This window comes from Rana temporaria, chromosome 8 (genome assembly GCF_905171775.1).
Source record: "Rana temporaria chromosome 8, aRanTem1.1, whole genome shotgun sequence".
In the NCBI taxonomy this organism is placed as follows: Eukaryota; Metazoa; Chordata; class Amphibia; order Anura; family Ranidae; genus Rana; species Rana temporaria.
The window spans coordinates 13,826,783-13,839,891 of NC_053496.1; the positions used below are offsets into that span (position 1 = coordinate 13,826,783).

The window sequence follows — 13,109 nt, forward strand, 5'->3', positions numbered from 1 at the left end:
ACCCGGGTCTCCAAACATTTTTTATGACAATAACTTTCATATAAGCCTTTAAAATCAGCACTTTTGATTTTTTATGTCTGTTTCCTATAGATTTTAACGGTGTTCGCGTGTTCCAACAAATGTTTTGCCTGTTCGCATGTTCTGGATGCAAACCAAACCGGGGGGTGTTCGGCCCATCCCTAGTGATGATGCCAATGACTCCAGTTTCAGTGATTTTCTAGTTTTAGGTCCTGTCCAGAGCCCTGTTGGGGCTAATAACCTTTTGTTTGCATTGGTGAGATTATTCAGTAAAAAAAGGGGCAATGAATAAAGCGTAATATATAGTTGAAACAAATTACAATTAATAACTGAACTAAATTGTGTAAATGTACAGGCATCCACTTTTACGTACACAATTGGGTTTATTTACTAAAGCTGGAAAGTGCAAAATCAGGCTCATTTCTGCATAGAAACCAATGAGCTTCCAGGTTTTATTACCAGGCTTAATTGAGCAAGCTGGGGTTAGAAGCTCATTCATTTCTATGCAGAAGTCAGCCTGATGTATAAGGCCGGGTACTAACGAGCAAACATGTACGATGAAACCGGTCCGTCAGACCGTTTTCACCGTACATGTCTGCCAGAGGGCTTCTGTACGATGGCTGTACTAACAATCGTACAGAAGTCCGCGCGTAAACAATACGCGGGGCGTGTCCGCGTCGTCGCGGCGACGATGACGCGGCGATGACGCAGCGACGTGGGCGGGCCTGCCATTTAAAGGCTTCCACGCATGCGTCGAAGTCATTCGACGCATGCGAGGGACGGCGGGCGCTCGGACATGTACGGTAGGTCTGTACTGACGACCGTACATGTCCAAGCGGGCAGGATTCCAGCGGACGGTTTTAAAACACGTCCAGGAATATTTGTCTGCTGGGAAAAGGCCCGGCGGGCAAATGTTTGCTGGAATTCGGCCCGCTCGCGCCTACACACGACCGAACATGTATGCTGAAACTGGTCCGCGGACCAGTTTCAGCATACATGTTTGGTCGTGTGTACGGGGCCTTACTCTCCAGCAATAGTAAATAAACCCCATTGTGTACTTAAAAGTGGGGTATGCCTGTATTTATAAATCACAATTACCGCACCACAAAACCCAATTTTTGTTTTGCTCTGTACCTGTTCAATGCAATTTCAATGCTCTCCTAACTTCACAACTAAGTATAAAGATTTATTTCTCTGTTGACAGGTACAAACCACCCTGTTACCTTCCATAGAATTGGACGTGGAACAATGTGATGAATGTCAGTACAGCAGCTGTCTAAGTGCCGATGAAAGCAAAACGTTCTACTGGATACTGAAAGCATCTAAGCTGGGTGAGCCGTGTGTCCAGTGAGAAATACTCAATGCAATACCCGACTGCTTTGAGAAGGATTTAAAAAAATACACTCCTTTTACCTATGAGTGGAGCTGCCACTTACGGTTGCCACCTGTACGGGATTCACCTGGACAGTTCGGGTTTTGAATCCCGTGTCCGGACACATTATTCAGACCAGACTGTGGCTCCTTAAGTAACTAAGATAGTCACACGCAAATCTGTTTCCGTCCGAGAGCTGCAGCGGGCCGTCTAGTGGCAGATTTGGCATCACTGGGGGGCAGGGTGGTGATGTCAGAAAGAGTAATCTGGCCACACCCACCATTCGCTGCGGCGCGCTATGCGCACCACATTACTACTCTCCTTGCGGTACCCAAAGGTGTCCCAGGCCGCGAAAGTGTGGGGGTTTGGCTTGAAGAAAAGGTGGCAACCCTACTGCCACTGCTGACTTTTTTGTTTTTTTAGAGGAGCAGACTCCGGGGTTGTCATGCTGACATTGGTTTCACTTCCTGGTGCGTTACTGACCTGAAACAAGTATGGAATGAAGTCTCAATAGTCTAAACTCCTCATTCCACAAGCTTGTTCCAGGTCAGTGACCTTAGTACATAATAAATAAACAACCTGGGAGCCTATACTTAAACAAGTCAGCAATGGCAGCTTCCAAATGTCCAACTTCAACTACACTTTATTCTCTTTATTTGGCTAGAGCCCTGTCTTTTGTTTAGAGTGGTCTGAACTCTGCAGGTTATGTTGCTTGAGGCCCAAGTTAAAGTCTAAGTTTGGGTTATTTTTCTTTAAATCAGCACAAGGGACCATGCTGACATTTAATGCCAACGGCGAAGGCTAACTGAAAGTGCAGTTTTTCACAATGGCATAACCTGGGTTTAATGGCGTGTTTTCACGCATGCGCGGGATATGCCGGTCCCGCGTATGCGCCGGAGTGACGTCATCGCCGCTCCGGACAATCACAGCGCCGGAGCGGCGAAACAAGTTAGTATCTGTGAGGTGACACAGCGGCGGCGGCAGCGGCGAACGAGGAGGACTACGGGGGCTTCAATTTCAGGTAAGTGGCACATAATGAGCTAGTATGCTATGCATACTAGGTCATTATGCCTTTCTCTTGCAGGATTAGGTTTTTCCCCATTTTTCACGGGGCGGTTTACTTCCTCTTTAATAGCTACCATTTCATTACATTAGCATGTTTCTTTCTTTCCAGGAAACGTACCGATCACAGTGAGGACAGAAGCTGTTAAGTCATCGGAACTGTGTCAGAATGAAATACCTTTTGTCCCCACACAAGGCAGCTCTGATACAATTATTAAGCCACTTCTTGTACAGGTTAGTATCCTGATAATTAAAATTTTGGGATGATAGTACCTACCTCTACTTGTTAAATCCTTCAATGAGACAATACATGATAATTCATTCTCGTAGCTCTTTTCGTTTTATTCTAGTGACATAAAGGGCAGAATACATTTGTAATGCTGGTTTTACAATTGTTACCTTATGCTATGTACACACATTATCAGGGCCGATCCTAGGCAGGGTGCACAGGGTGCTTTGCACCCAGGCGCCTGCAGAGGTGGGGGCGCCGAAGTGTCAGAGTTCTCCACTCCCTCCTTCTCTCCTTGTTTGTGCCCATCCAGAACTAGTGTTCTGAGCATAGGTGTGTGTCCGTCCAGAACTGATGTGTCTCTGACCATCTCCTGTACTGTGTCTGCAGTCTCTGACCATCTCCTGTACTATGTCTGCAGTCTCTGACCGTCTCCTGTACCAGGTCTGCAGTCTCTGACCATCTCCTGTACTGTGTCTGCAGTCTCTGACCCTCTCCTGTACTATGTCTGCAGTCTCTGACCGTCTCCTGTACCAGGTCTGCAGTCTCTGACCGTCTCCTGTACTATGTCTGCAGTCTCTGACTGTCTCCTGTACTATGTCTGCAGTCTCTCACCATCTCCTGTATCATGTCTGCAGTCTCTCACCATCTCCTGTATCATGTCTGTAGTATGTCTGGGGGTCTTTCTAACAGACTCTCTAACAAAAGCCCTCTCTGTGTCCATCAGAGAGGCCCCCCTCCAGGTCCCAAGAAAGTACACTGCTTCTCTTCCTGTATTTTGTTTATTGTTAAGAGATCATGTAAGGATCCCAGGGTAATGAAGACTTTGTGGGGGAGCATCTCTGTGGTTGAGTCATTGCCATAGAAACATTTGTAAAGGGGAGGAGTTAGTAAGATGACCACACCCATGTGAGGGCGTCAGAAATATTTCTGCACCCAGGCGCCTGTGACCCTAGGATCGGCCCTGCACATTATCGGTTGCAGCAAAATCTGGAGAGCCTTATCTCACCTAAAATATATGCAAAAAATCAAATCCAACCTATGTATATGTCAGTATTACCTCGTATATCCCTGTATGTTGTGGTCGTTCAGGTACTTATCTAATAGTTTCTTGAAACTATCGATGCTCCCCGCTGAGACCACCGCCTGTGGAAGGGAATTCCACATCCTTGCCGCTCTTACAGTAAAGAACCCTCTACGAAGTTTAAGGTTAAACCTCTTTTCTTCTAATTTTAATGAGTGGCCACGTGTCTTGTTAAACTCCCTTCCGCGAAAAAGTTTTATCCCTATTGTGGGGTCACCAGTACGGTATATTATTTGCTTATACAGGATTAGAAAGTCACTCTAGCAGTCCTATAGGAAAATGCAGTTGTGCAAAATGCTGTAGACCAGCGGTCACCAACCAGTGGTCTGTGGACCATTGATGGTCCATGAGAAAATTCTGGTGGTCCCCAGGGGTGCTGTCACAAATCAACATCGTGCTGGATGTATACCGCCCAATGTTGTTTCCAGTGTTGTTCTCAATGCGCACTGACAGTTAATACTGTTAGCGCGCATTGATAGCCGATGCCTCCTCTGTAGTTCTGGCTCCTTTGAACTTGGAGGGAGGCGTCGAGAGTAGTACAGAGAGCGGGAGGTGAAGGAGGGGGCTTCCAATGGCAGCGCTGATCACAGACTGGGAGGGAGCACCGAGCTCAAGCACATGGCTGGATAAGGAGGTGAGATCCAATGATGAGTCTGGGGAAGGTAGCAGTGTGATGCAGAGTGCGGAGGGGGGGGGGGGGGGGGGAGAGAGATGCACATTGTGTGTATAAGGAAGCAGTGATATCCAGGGGAGGGGGCAGAGAGCCATAGCATTGTGTGTGTACAGTATATGTAAAATTCATGTTACTGGTCCACAGGATTTAAAATTGTGAGTTCAGTTGTCTGGGAGGTCCAAAAAGGTTGGCACCAGGGCTCAAGTCCTGCGGGAACGTGTGGGAACGGAGTTCCTGCACTTTTTTCAAAGCAGGAACGCAGTTCCCTTTGCAGGACTAGAGCAGCCGAGAGAAGCCGAGCCACCCGAGCCAATCCTTCACTAAGCGGCGATGCCCAGCTCGAGTCACTGTCAGGGGCAGGCGAACCTTAGTAATCCTTTATTTTACTGCCCGCTTCCTGTATATGGATATGTATATGTATATATATATAAATATATATGTATATGACTCGAGCTGGGCATCGCCGCTTAGTGAAGGATCGGCTTGGGCGGCTCGGCTGCTCTCGGCTGCTCTAGTCCTGCAAAGGGAACTGCGTTCCTGCTGTGAAAAAAGTGCAGGAACTCCGTTCCCACGCGTTCCCGCAGGACTTAAGCCCTGCTGTTTGTTCTTTTAGCTAACATGTGTTTATTTGTACTTGCAGCCTGGGGGAGTCCTACAAGAAAAGTCTTACAGTTCACTGTTTTGTAGCCAAGGTGGTAAGGAATTACTGTGTATTATATAACTGGGGGATATAGAAAAACAAATATGTAATGTCTTTGTCTGTTTCTGGACCCAATAACCATAGCCCACCATACAAAATTTCCCATGTAAGTGACTTTCCAGTGCAAATTTAGGTAAACTGACTATGAGTGTGTAAGCAGGGCCCAAGCGTTAGATACCCAGAGGCAGGGGCGTTGCTAGGTGGCAAAATAACCAGGAGCTTCAGCCCGAAGTCCAGGGCCGGAAAACGGGGGGGGGGGGGGGTGTATGTGACGCAGGCTTTTTTGGCTGGGCCATGACCTACCTAACCTACATATACTGACCTACATACACTGACAGCATTGACCTAAATACACTGACCTACCTGACCTACATACACTGACCTACCTACACCGACCTACCTGACCTACATACACTGACAGTAGTGACTTACATACACTGACCTACCTACACCGACCTACTTGACCTACATACACTGACAGTAGTGACCTACATGCACTGACGGTAGTGACCGGCATACACTGACCTACATACATTGACCTACATACACTGACCTATCTGACCTACATACATTGACGGCAGTGACCTACATACACTGACCTACCTGACCTACCTGACATACTGACCTACATACATTGACAGTAGTGACCTACATACACTAACCTACCTGACCTACATACACTGACCTACATACACTGACCTACCTGACATACACTGACCTACATACATTGACAGTAGTGACCTACATACACTGACCTACCTGACCTACACTGACCTACCTGACCTACATACACTGACCTACTTACACTGACCTACCTACACTGACAGTAGTGACCTATATACACTGACCTACCTACACTGACCTACATACACTGACATTTACATACACATTACACTGTCTGACCTACCTCAGCTCAGCGGTGTCACAGCAAGCACAGGCAGGCCAGGCAGTCAGTCATTCTGTCAGAGGAGGAGAGGAGGAGGGGAGGAGAGCCAAAGAACCTGGAGGGTAGGAGAGCCGAGGAGCTGCCCTGGAGGAGAGCCTGAGGATAGCCACCCACCCGAGCGCCAAGCAGGGAAGTGGCGCGGCGGCCGCCGCATTGTAATTCCTGCCTTCTGGAGCCTGCAGCGCATATGATGGACCCTTCAATCACACAGATCTCTGCTGCCACGATAAGCCACACCATGCAATGGGACATAAAATGCAGAGTGATGGACAGATGCACAACTTAGGCCGCGTACACACGATAGGATCGCCAGAGGAGAACGGTCTGAAGGACCGTTTTCATCAGTCCAAACCGATCGTGTGTGGGCCCCATAGGTTCTTTAAACTTCGGTCAAAAAAATGAGAACTTGCTTTAAAATTGAACCGATGGACGCCGAACCGATAGGTCAAAAACGATCGTCAGTATGCAAAAGCATCGGTTAAAAACCCACACATGCTCAGAATCAAGTCGACGCATGCTTGGAAGCATTGAACTTCAGCACATCGTTGTGTTTTACGTCACCGGGTTCTGACACAATTGTTTTTTTAACCAATGGTGTGTAGGCGCGACGGACCATCAGTCGGGTTCATCAGTTAATCCTTCAGGCCGTTCTCATCGGATGGACCGATCGTGTGTACGCGGCCTTAGACCTATTGAAAGGAACATTTTAAACTTGCATAGCATATCCTCTGAATGGATACAGAACATTTGGCATTTTAATTTCCCTGAAAAAAGTTTGAAATTTCAGTGAAATCTCACCATTTTCGCAAAGTGTATAGGACAATAAGAAATTAGAAAGGCTCTTGGAGGCTTTTTCAGTGTAATAGACTTTAAAAGGCTCTTCAGGTTAAGTGGTCTGCTACCATAGACTGTCAGAAATGGCTCCTCCACAGCCTTATTAATATTTTGCCAGTACAAGATAAAAAATAAATAAAAATGATGGAAAGAAGTAAAATTAAAAAGTTAAAGTGACAATACACAAATACAATAAATAAAAAATAAATAAAAAATTCTGAAATAAATTATCTAAACTACCTGAAATACACGCAGCCCCCCCCCCCCCCCCCCCCCCCCCCCAAAAAAATGGCAGCCAAGAGTCCTATGATCGTCATTATTACAGCCTCTGCATGTTGTACAGCATGTAGAATTGGAGGGTTGGAAAAGGTGTCCCCATTTACTCTTACCTCTTTTTCTGGGGACAACAAGTTTGGATTTTCCCTCACTTTCTAGGTGACAGTGGTCACCACTACAAATATAGAGTTGGAATCTTCCCAGTGGGGGCACAGACAGCAATAAAATCCTGTCTAACCTATCCTCTACCCAACAGTAAAAAAAAGGTTTTGCCTACAGATATAATTTGCATTGATGAAGCTGTGTGCATGTCTAACATCTAATCATACACTAGGGCAGTGTTTCTCAATTCCAGTCCTCAGGCCCCCCCAACAGGTCAGGTTTTCAGGATTTCCATTATTTTGCACAGGTGATTTGATCAGTTTCACTGCCTGAGGCTGGGTTCACACTACTACACTACTTTGATCCTACTTTGCTCTGCTACATTGGTCCTACACTGATCCTACATTGGTCCTACATTGGTCCTACATTGGTCCTACATCCATCCTACTTTCATGAACAGGATACTACTTTGATCCGACTTTGTGATAGTCTGACTTGTTCTTTGACCAATCAAAACAATCCCAGAGTGAGATAAATTCCTTTTACTGCTGCTGTAATCACAAGTCGGATGTCAAAAGTCGGATGGTTAGGACAAGGCTCCTACTTTGATCCTACTTTAATGATATTCAATGGGCTGATGTAGGATCAAAGTAGGACCAAAGTAGTACAGGGAGTAGTTTCAAAGTCGGACCGACTTGTGTAGGACCAGTTAAGACGGCTCCCATAGGGAAACATTGATTTTCACACGTCATGCTACATGAGCTCCCAATGTAGGACCGTTGTAGGACAAGTGTGAACCCAGCCTTAGTAATCACCACAGCCTTTTCATCTGAGGGAAATCTTGAAAACCTGACCTGTTGGGGGGGCCTGAGGACTGGAATTGAGAAACACTGCACTAGGGTAACTCCTATTTCTGCAAACTCCCCTGCAATTAACTGGGTTATTTAAAGTGACATTGGGATCTATTGGCTATTAGTGTTGAGCAGAATACGCCATATTCGATTTCGAGATATATCACGAATATATAGCCGAATATTCGAGAAATATTCGCTAAATTCGAATATTCGTGATATTTTATCAAAATGAAATGTTTGCGAAATTTCGCTATTGCGAATGCGAAAATAATTGCGAAATTTCGACAACTGCGGTAGGAGCACTCTGATTGGCTCAGAATATTCGTGATATTTTATCGAAATTTCGCAAAATGCGAATGCGATATTTACTGCGGAATTTCGACAACTGCTGTAGGAGCACTCTGATTGGCTCAGAATATTCGTGATATTTTATCGAAATTTCGCAAAATGCAAATGCGATATTTACTGCGGAATTTCGACAACTGCTGTAGGAGCACTCTGATTGGCTCAGAATATTCGTGATATTTTATCGAAATTTCGCAAAATGCGAATGCGATATTTACTGCGGAATTTCGACAACTGCTGTAGGAGCACTCTGATTGGCTCAGAATATTCGTGATATTTTATCGAAATTTCGCAAAATGCGAATGCGATATTTACTGCGGAATTTCGACAACTGCTGTAGGAGCACTCTGATTGGCTCAGAATATTCGTGATATTTTATCGAAATTTCGCAAAATGCGAATGCGATATTTATTGCGGAATTTCGACTACTGCTGTAGGAGCACTCTGATTGGCTCTGATGCAGAAGAAGGGCGAAGAAAATAATCGCGCAATATTCCTATTGCCGAATAATCGCATTGCGAATTTTCAGCAATATAAAATGATCGCTTCAGCTACTCGGCCCAGGGTCTCTAATCATACCAGCAATGCTTTTAGACGTCGATGGAGATCTCTAGGATGTGATCTGTTCTAAAAATAAAAATTGAAAAAATCCGAATATTCGGAATAGCGAATATTGACCGCGAAATTCGAGATATTCGCGAATACTCGAATATGCTATATTCGAGCCGAATATTCGCAATACGAATATTCGTGAGCAACACTATTGGCTATGGAAACATGTATTCCTTAAATTAATCAAAGTCTGGATTTGTAAACGTTGATGTATATTACATGTGTTATGGTATATACACACACACACACCCAGATTAAGTTTTATTCAAAGCATGAATAACATATACAATCTATATCAGTGGTTCTCAACCACTGGACAATGTCCAACTTCCAGGCCACAGCCTCCCTCCTCCAGGACTTTCAGCCTCCTGCAGATTGCCTAACCTTCCACAATACCTCCCAGTTCTCATATAGCTCCCAAACTCCCATATTTGCCAGTAGTGCCCCTAAACCGCCCCACAGTGCCATTGGCCCCCTGAGAGCTCTCAGCCCTCACAAAGCCCTTAACATCCCACAGGGAATCCTAACCTTCCACAGTGTCCTGAAAAGCCCCCAGTGACCTTGGGAGTCCTCAGCCCCCTCCAGAACCTCATCCCCTACAAGGCTATCAAGTCTGATTCAGAGCACCTAAATCCCCCCCAGAACCCTCATCCCCACACTGACACCCAATCCCATTCATAGATGGCTCTTACATACCTTTATTGTGTAAGTATAAACTTTTTTTTTTACTGTTGGAGCATGAAAGGTTAAAAAAATAATTTACTGAGACCTGGTCTCAATAAGGTTGAGAGCCACTGATCTTTATCTTTGTTGTATTTTGTTTGTTTTGCCTTTATGTGAATCTAACATCAGTGTGTTTACATCAGGAAACCCAAAGACAGAGAACATCTTTCTGCAAATTCCAGTGAATACTCTTAAAGATTCTGAAAGAGCCGATGTAACCGTTCGGGGTAAGTTGTATGTAATCACTTGAAGTGAATGTAAACCCTAAACCTATCCTGCAGGATCCAGGCAGCGGTTCCAGGGTTGTGGGCTTCCTCTCTTGCTCCAGTGGCTTCCTTCCTGGCTCCACGTCAGGCGGCCAATAGGATCGCCTGACGTTTTGGCCAATCGGGAAGCAGGCCTCACACCTACTTCCTGATTGGCGAGGAGAAGATTTAGTGTGAAAATGTCGAACATTTATTTGCTATTGTCACACAACTGGGTGGGATCAGGACACAGTACTCTGCGCCCCAAGCCTGTCCTTTTTTGAAGCCTATTATGCCGCGAACACACGATCAATCCATCCGATGAGAAGGGACCGATGGACCGTTTTCATCGGTTAACCGATGAAGCTGACTGATGGTCCGTCGCGTCTACACACCATCGGTTAAAAAAAATGATTGTGTCAGAACGCGGTGACGTAAAACACAACGACATGCTGAAAAAAACAAAGTTCAATGCTTCCAAGCATGTGTCAACTTGATTCTGAGCATGCGTGGATTTTTAACCGATGGTTGTGCCTACTAACGATAGTTTTTTTTTCCCATCAGTTAGGAATCCATCGGTTAAATTTAAAGCAAGTTGGCTTTTCTTTAACCGATGATTAAATAACCTATGGGGCCCACATACTTTGGTTTTGACCGATGAAAACGGTCCATCAGACCGTTGTCCTCTGTTTAACCTATCGTGTGTACGAGGCCTTAGAGCCTCTGGCTCAAATGATGTACTTTAAAAAACACTGCTATAGGATAGGGAGGCCGGCGGCGTTGTTAGGGGGCGACGCCGTGCGCCCACAATGCACGGGCAGCCACTGTTAGGATGTGGCATTTAGTTTTTCCTATTCATAGATGCATAGGGCCAGATTCACAGTGGAGATACGACGGCGTATCCCTGTTTCTATCTATGCGACTGATTCATAGAATCAGTTACGCATAGATAGCCATAAGATCCGACAGGTGTAATTGTTTTACACCTGTCGGCCGCCGCTGGGGGGAGTTCGCGTCGTAAACCAGCGTCGGGTATGCAAATTAGGAGTTACGGCGATTCCCGACGGTTTTTCGCGTTCGCTACGTCGCCGCTAGTCTAGTTGCCCGTCGCAAAGTTAGTAGTTTTTTTTGGTGCCTTAACTTTACACAGCAATCGTATTGCTGTATAAAGTATGGCCGTCGTTCCCGCGTCGAAATTTAAAAAATAACGTTGTTTGCGTAAGCTGTCCGGGAATACGGAATTACGCTACGAGCGTCGCCGTTCGAAAAAATGACGTCACGGTGCGCAATGCACGGCGGGAGTTCGGAAACGGAGCATGCGCGGTAGGTCCAGCGCGGGAGCGCGCCTAATTTAAATGGCACACGCCCATTTAAATTGGCCCACCTTGCGCCGGAGGCCGCCGGCGTAGGTTTTCATCGCAAGTGCTTGGTGAATCAGGCACTTGCGATGAAAAATTGCGGCAGTGTAACGTATCTACGATACGTTACGCTGCCGCTGCCCTACGTGAATCTGGCCCATAGTTCTTCCACCACTAAATACAAAAGAAGACTTCAGTATTTTTAGATAGTAATAAGATGTGGGCTTCAAATCTTTCTATTCATTGATAGTACACGGGTAATTGGAAGTGCCCATCAGATCTTTCGATACATAGATAGTACCCTAGCATTAAGATGTTGCCTTTAGTTCAACCTAATAATAGATTGTACACTAGTAATACGTTGTGGCCTTTAGAGCTTTTTATACATTGATAGTACACCAGTGATGTTAACAGTTGTGAGGCTTTTAAGCCTTCCAATACTTAGACATTGCTGAAAATAAGATGTGTCCCTTAGTTCTTCTTGTACTTGGCACACTAGTATTCCATACAGAACATTTTAACTCCTATCATTAGCCCACATAAAACTGTTCAGTAGATTGTATCACAGCTTTTCAACAAAGTAAGCAGTCACATCCAGAAGAGTCTTGGAAGAGGATTATTATCTCCATAATCTCCTAGAACAGTAAATATGGAATTTATTTGATAGTAATTTAGGCAGCTTAACTCCTCTCTGGGTCCTACTATGTGTAAAGCAATAATAAAATGCCTCCTGGAAGCCATTAAATACATAAGAAGACTCTGACATTTCTTGATATTTGAAAGATCCTCCTTGATTGATAAAATAGAACGAGTCCTGAGACGGGTAACAAAAATGGTGAAAAGTTTGGGCAAGCAACCTCAGGAACTTACTATATACAGTCTGGAGCAGGGGTCTCCAAACTTTTCAAACAAAGGGCCAGTTTATTGTTCTTCAGCCTTTAGGAGGGCCGGATTGTGGCCAGCGGGGGCAGAAAAAGCCCCGGGCCCAGTATTGGTGAGAATAAATATGGCCTCATAGTTTGTAGACATGTGCACACTGAAATATTTTGTTTCGTAATTTTGTTTTTCGTCCGAAAAATAAATTAATTAGTTACTCCTAAAATTCGTTTTCATTTGTTTCGTTTTTCGTAAAAAAAATGCATTCGTCGGAAAATCCAAATTAAGGTCGAATCTGTCATTGAAGGCTTATGGTGTCTGTCGAATGTTCTAAGAAAAAAAAAAAAGAAGATTCGACAGAATCTTTAAAAAAATAATAATAATAATAATAATTTCGACTCTTCATGTCTCTCTATGTCGAATCTCCATGTCTCTCTTTGTCGAATCTTCATGTCTCTCTATGTCGAATCTTCATGTCTCTCTATGTCGAATCTTCATGTCTCTCTATGTCGAATCTCCATGTCTCTCTATGTCGAATCTTCATGTCTCTCTATGTCGAATCTTCATGTCTCTCTATGTCGAATCTTCATGTCTCTCTATGTCGAATCTTCATGTCTCTCTATGTCGAATCTCCATGTCTCTCTATGTCGAATCTTCATGTCTCTCTATGTCGAATCTTCATGTCTCTCTATGTCGAATCTTCATGTCTCTCTATGTCGAATCTTCATGTCTCTCTATGTCGAATCTTCATTTCTCTCTATGTCGAATCTTCATGTCTCTCTATGTCGAATCTTCATGTC

The 13,109-nt window shown here is 44.8% G+C and overlaps 1 protein-coding gene across 2 annotated transcripts in view; it reads left to right on the forward strand.

Moving 5' to 3' along the window:
- The window catches only part of LOC120946689 (alpha-2-macroglobulin-like protein 1), a 192,339-nt gene that overhangs the window by 101,029 nt on the left and 78,201 nt on the right, over nucleotides 1–13,109 (forward strand). The window contains exons 21-24 of one of the 2 annotated variants that reach the window (XM_040361317.1): nucleotides 1,223–1,349; nucleotides 2,565–2,686; nucleotides 5,079–5,133; nucleotides 9,974–10,057. In XM_040361317.1, coding sequence (XP_040217251.1) covers nucleotides 1,223–1,349; nucleotides 2,565–2,686; nucleotides 5,079–5,133; nucleotides 9,974–10,057 — 388 coding nt within the window. The remainder of the gene's footprint in view (nucleotides 1–1,222; nucleotides 1,350–2,564; nucleotides 2,687–5,078; nucleotides 5,134–9,973; nucleotides 10,058–13,109) is intronic. The other variant, XM_040361318.1, reaches the window with a different exon arrangement.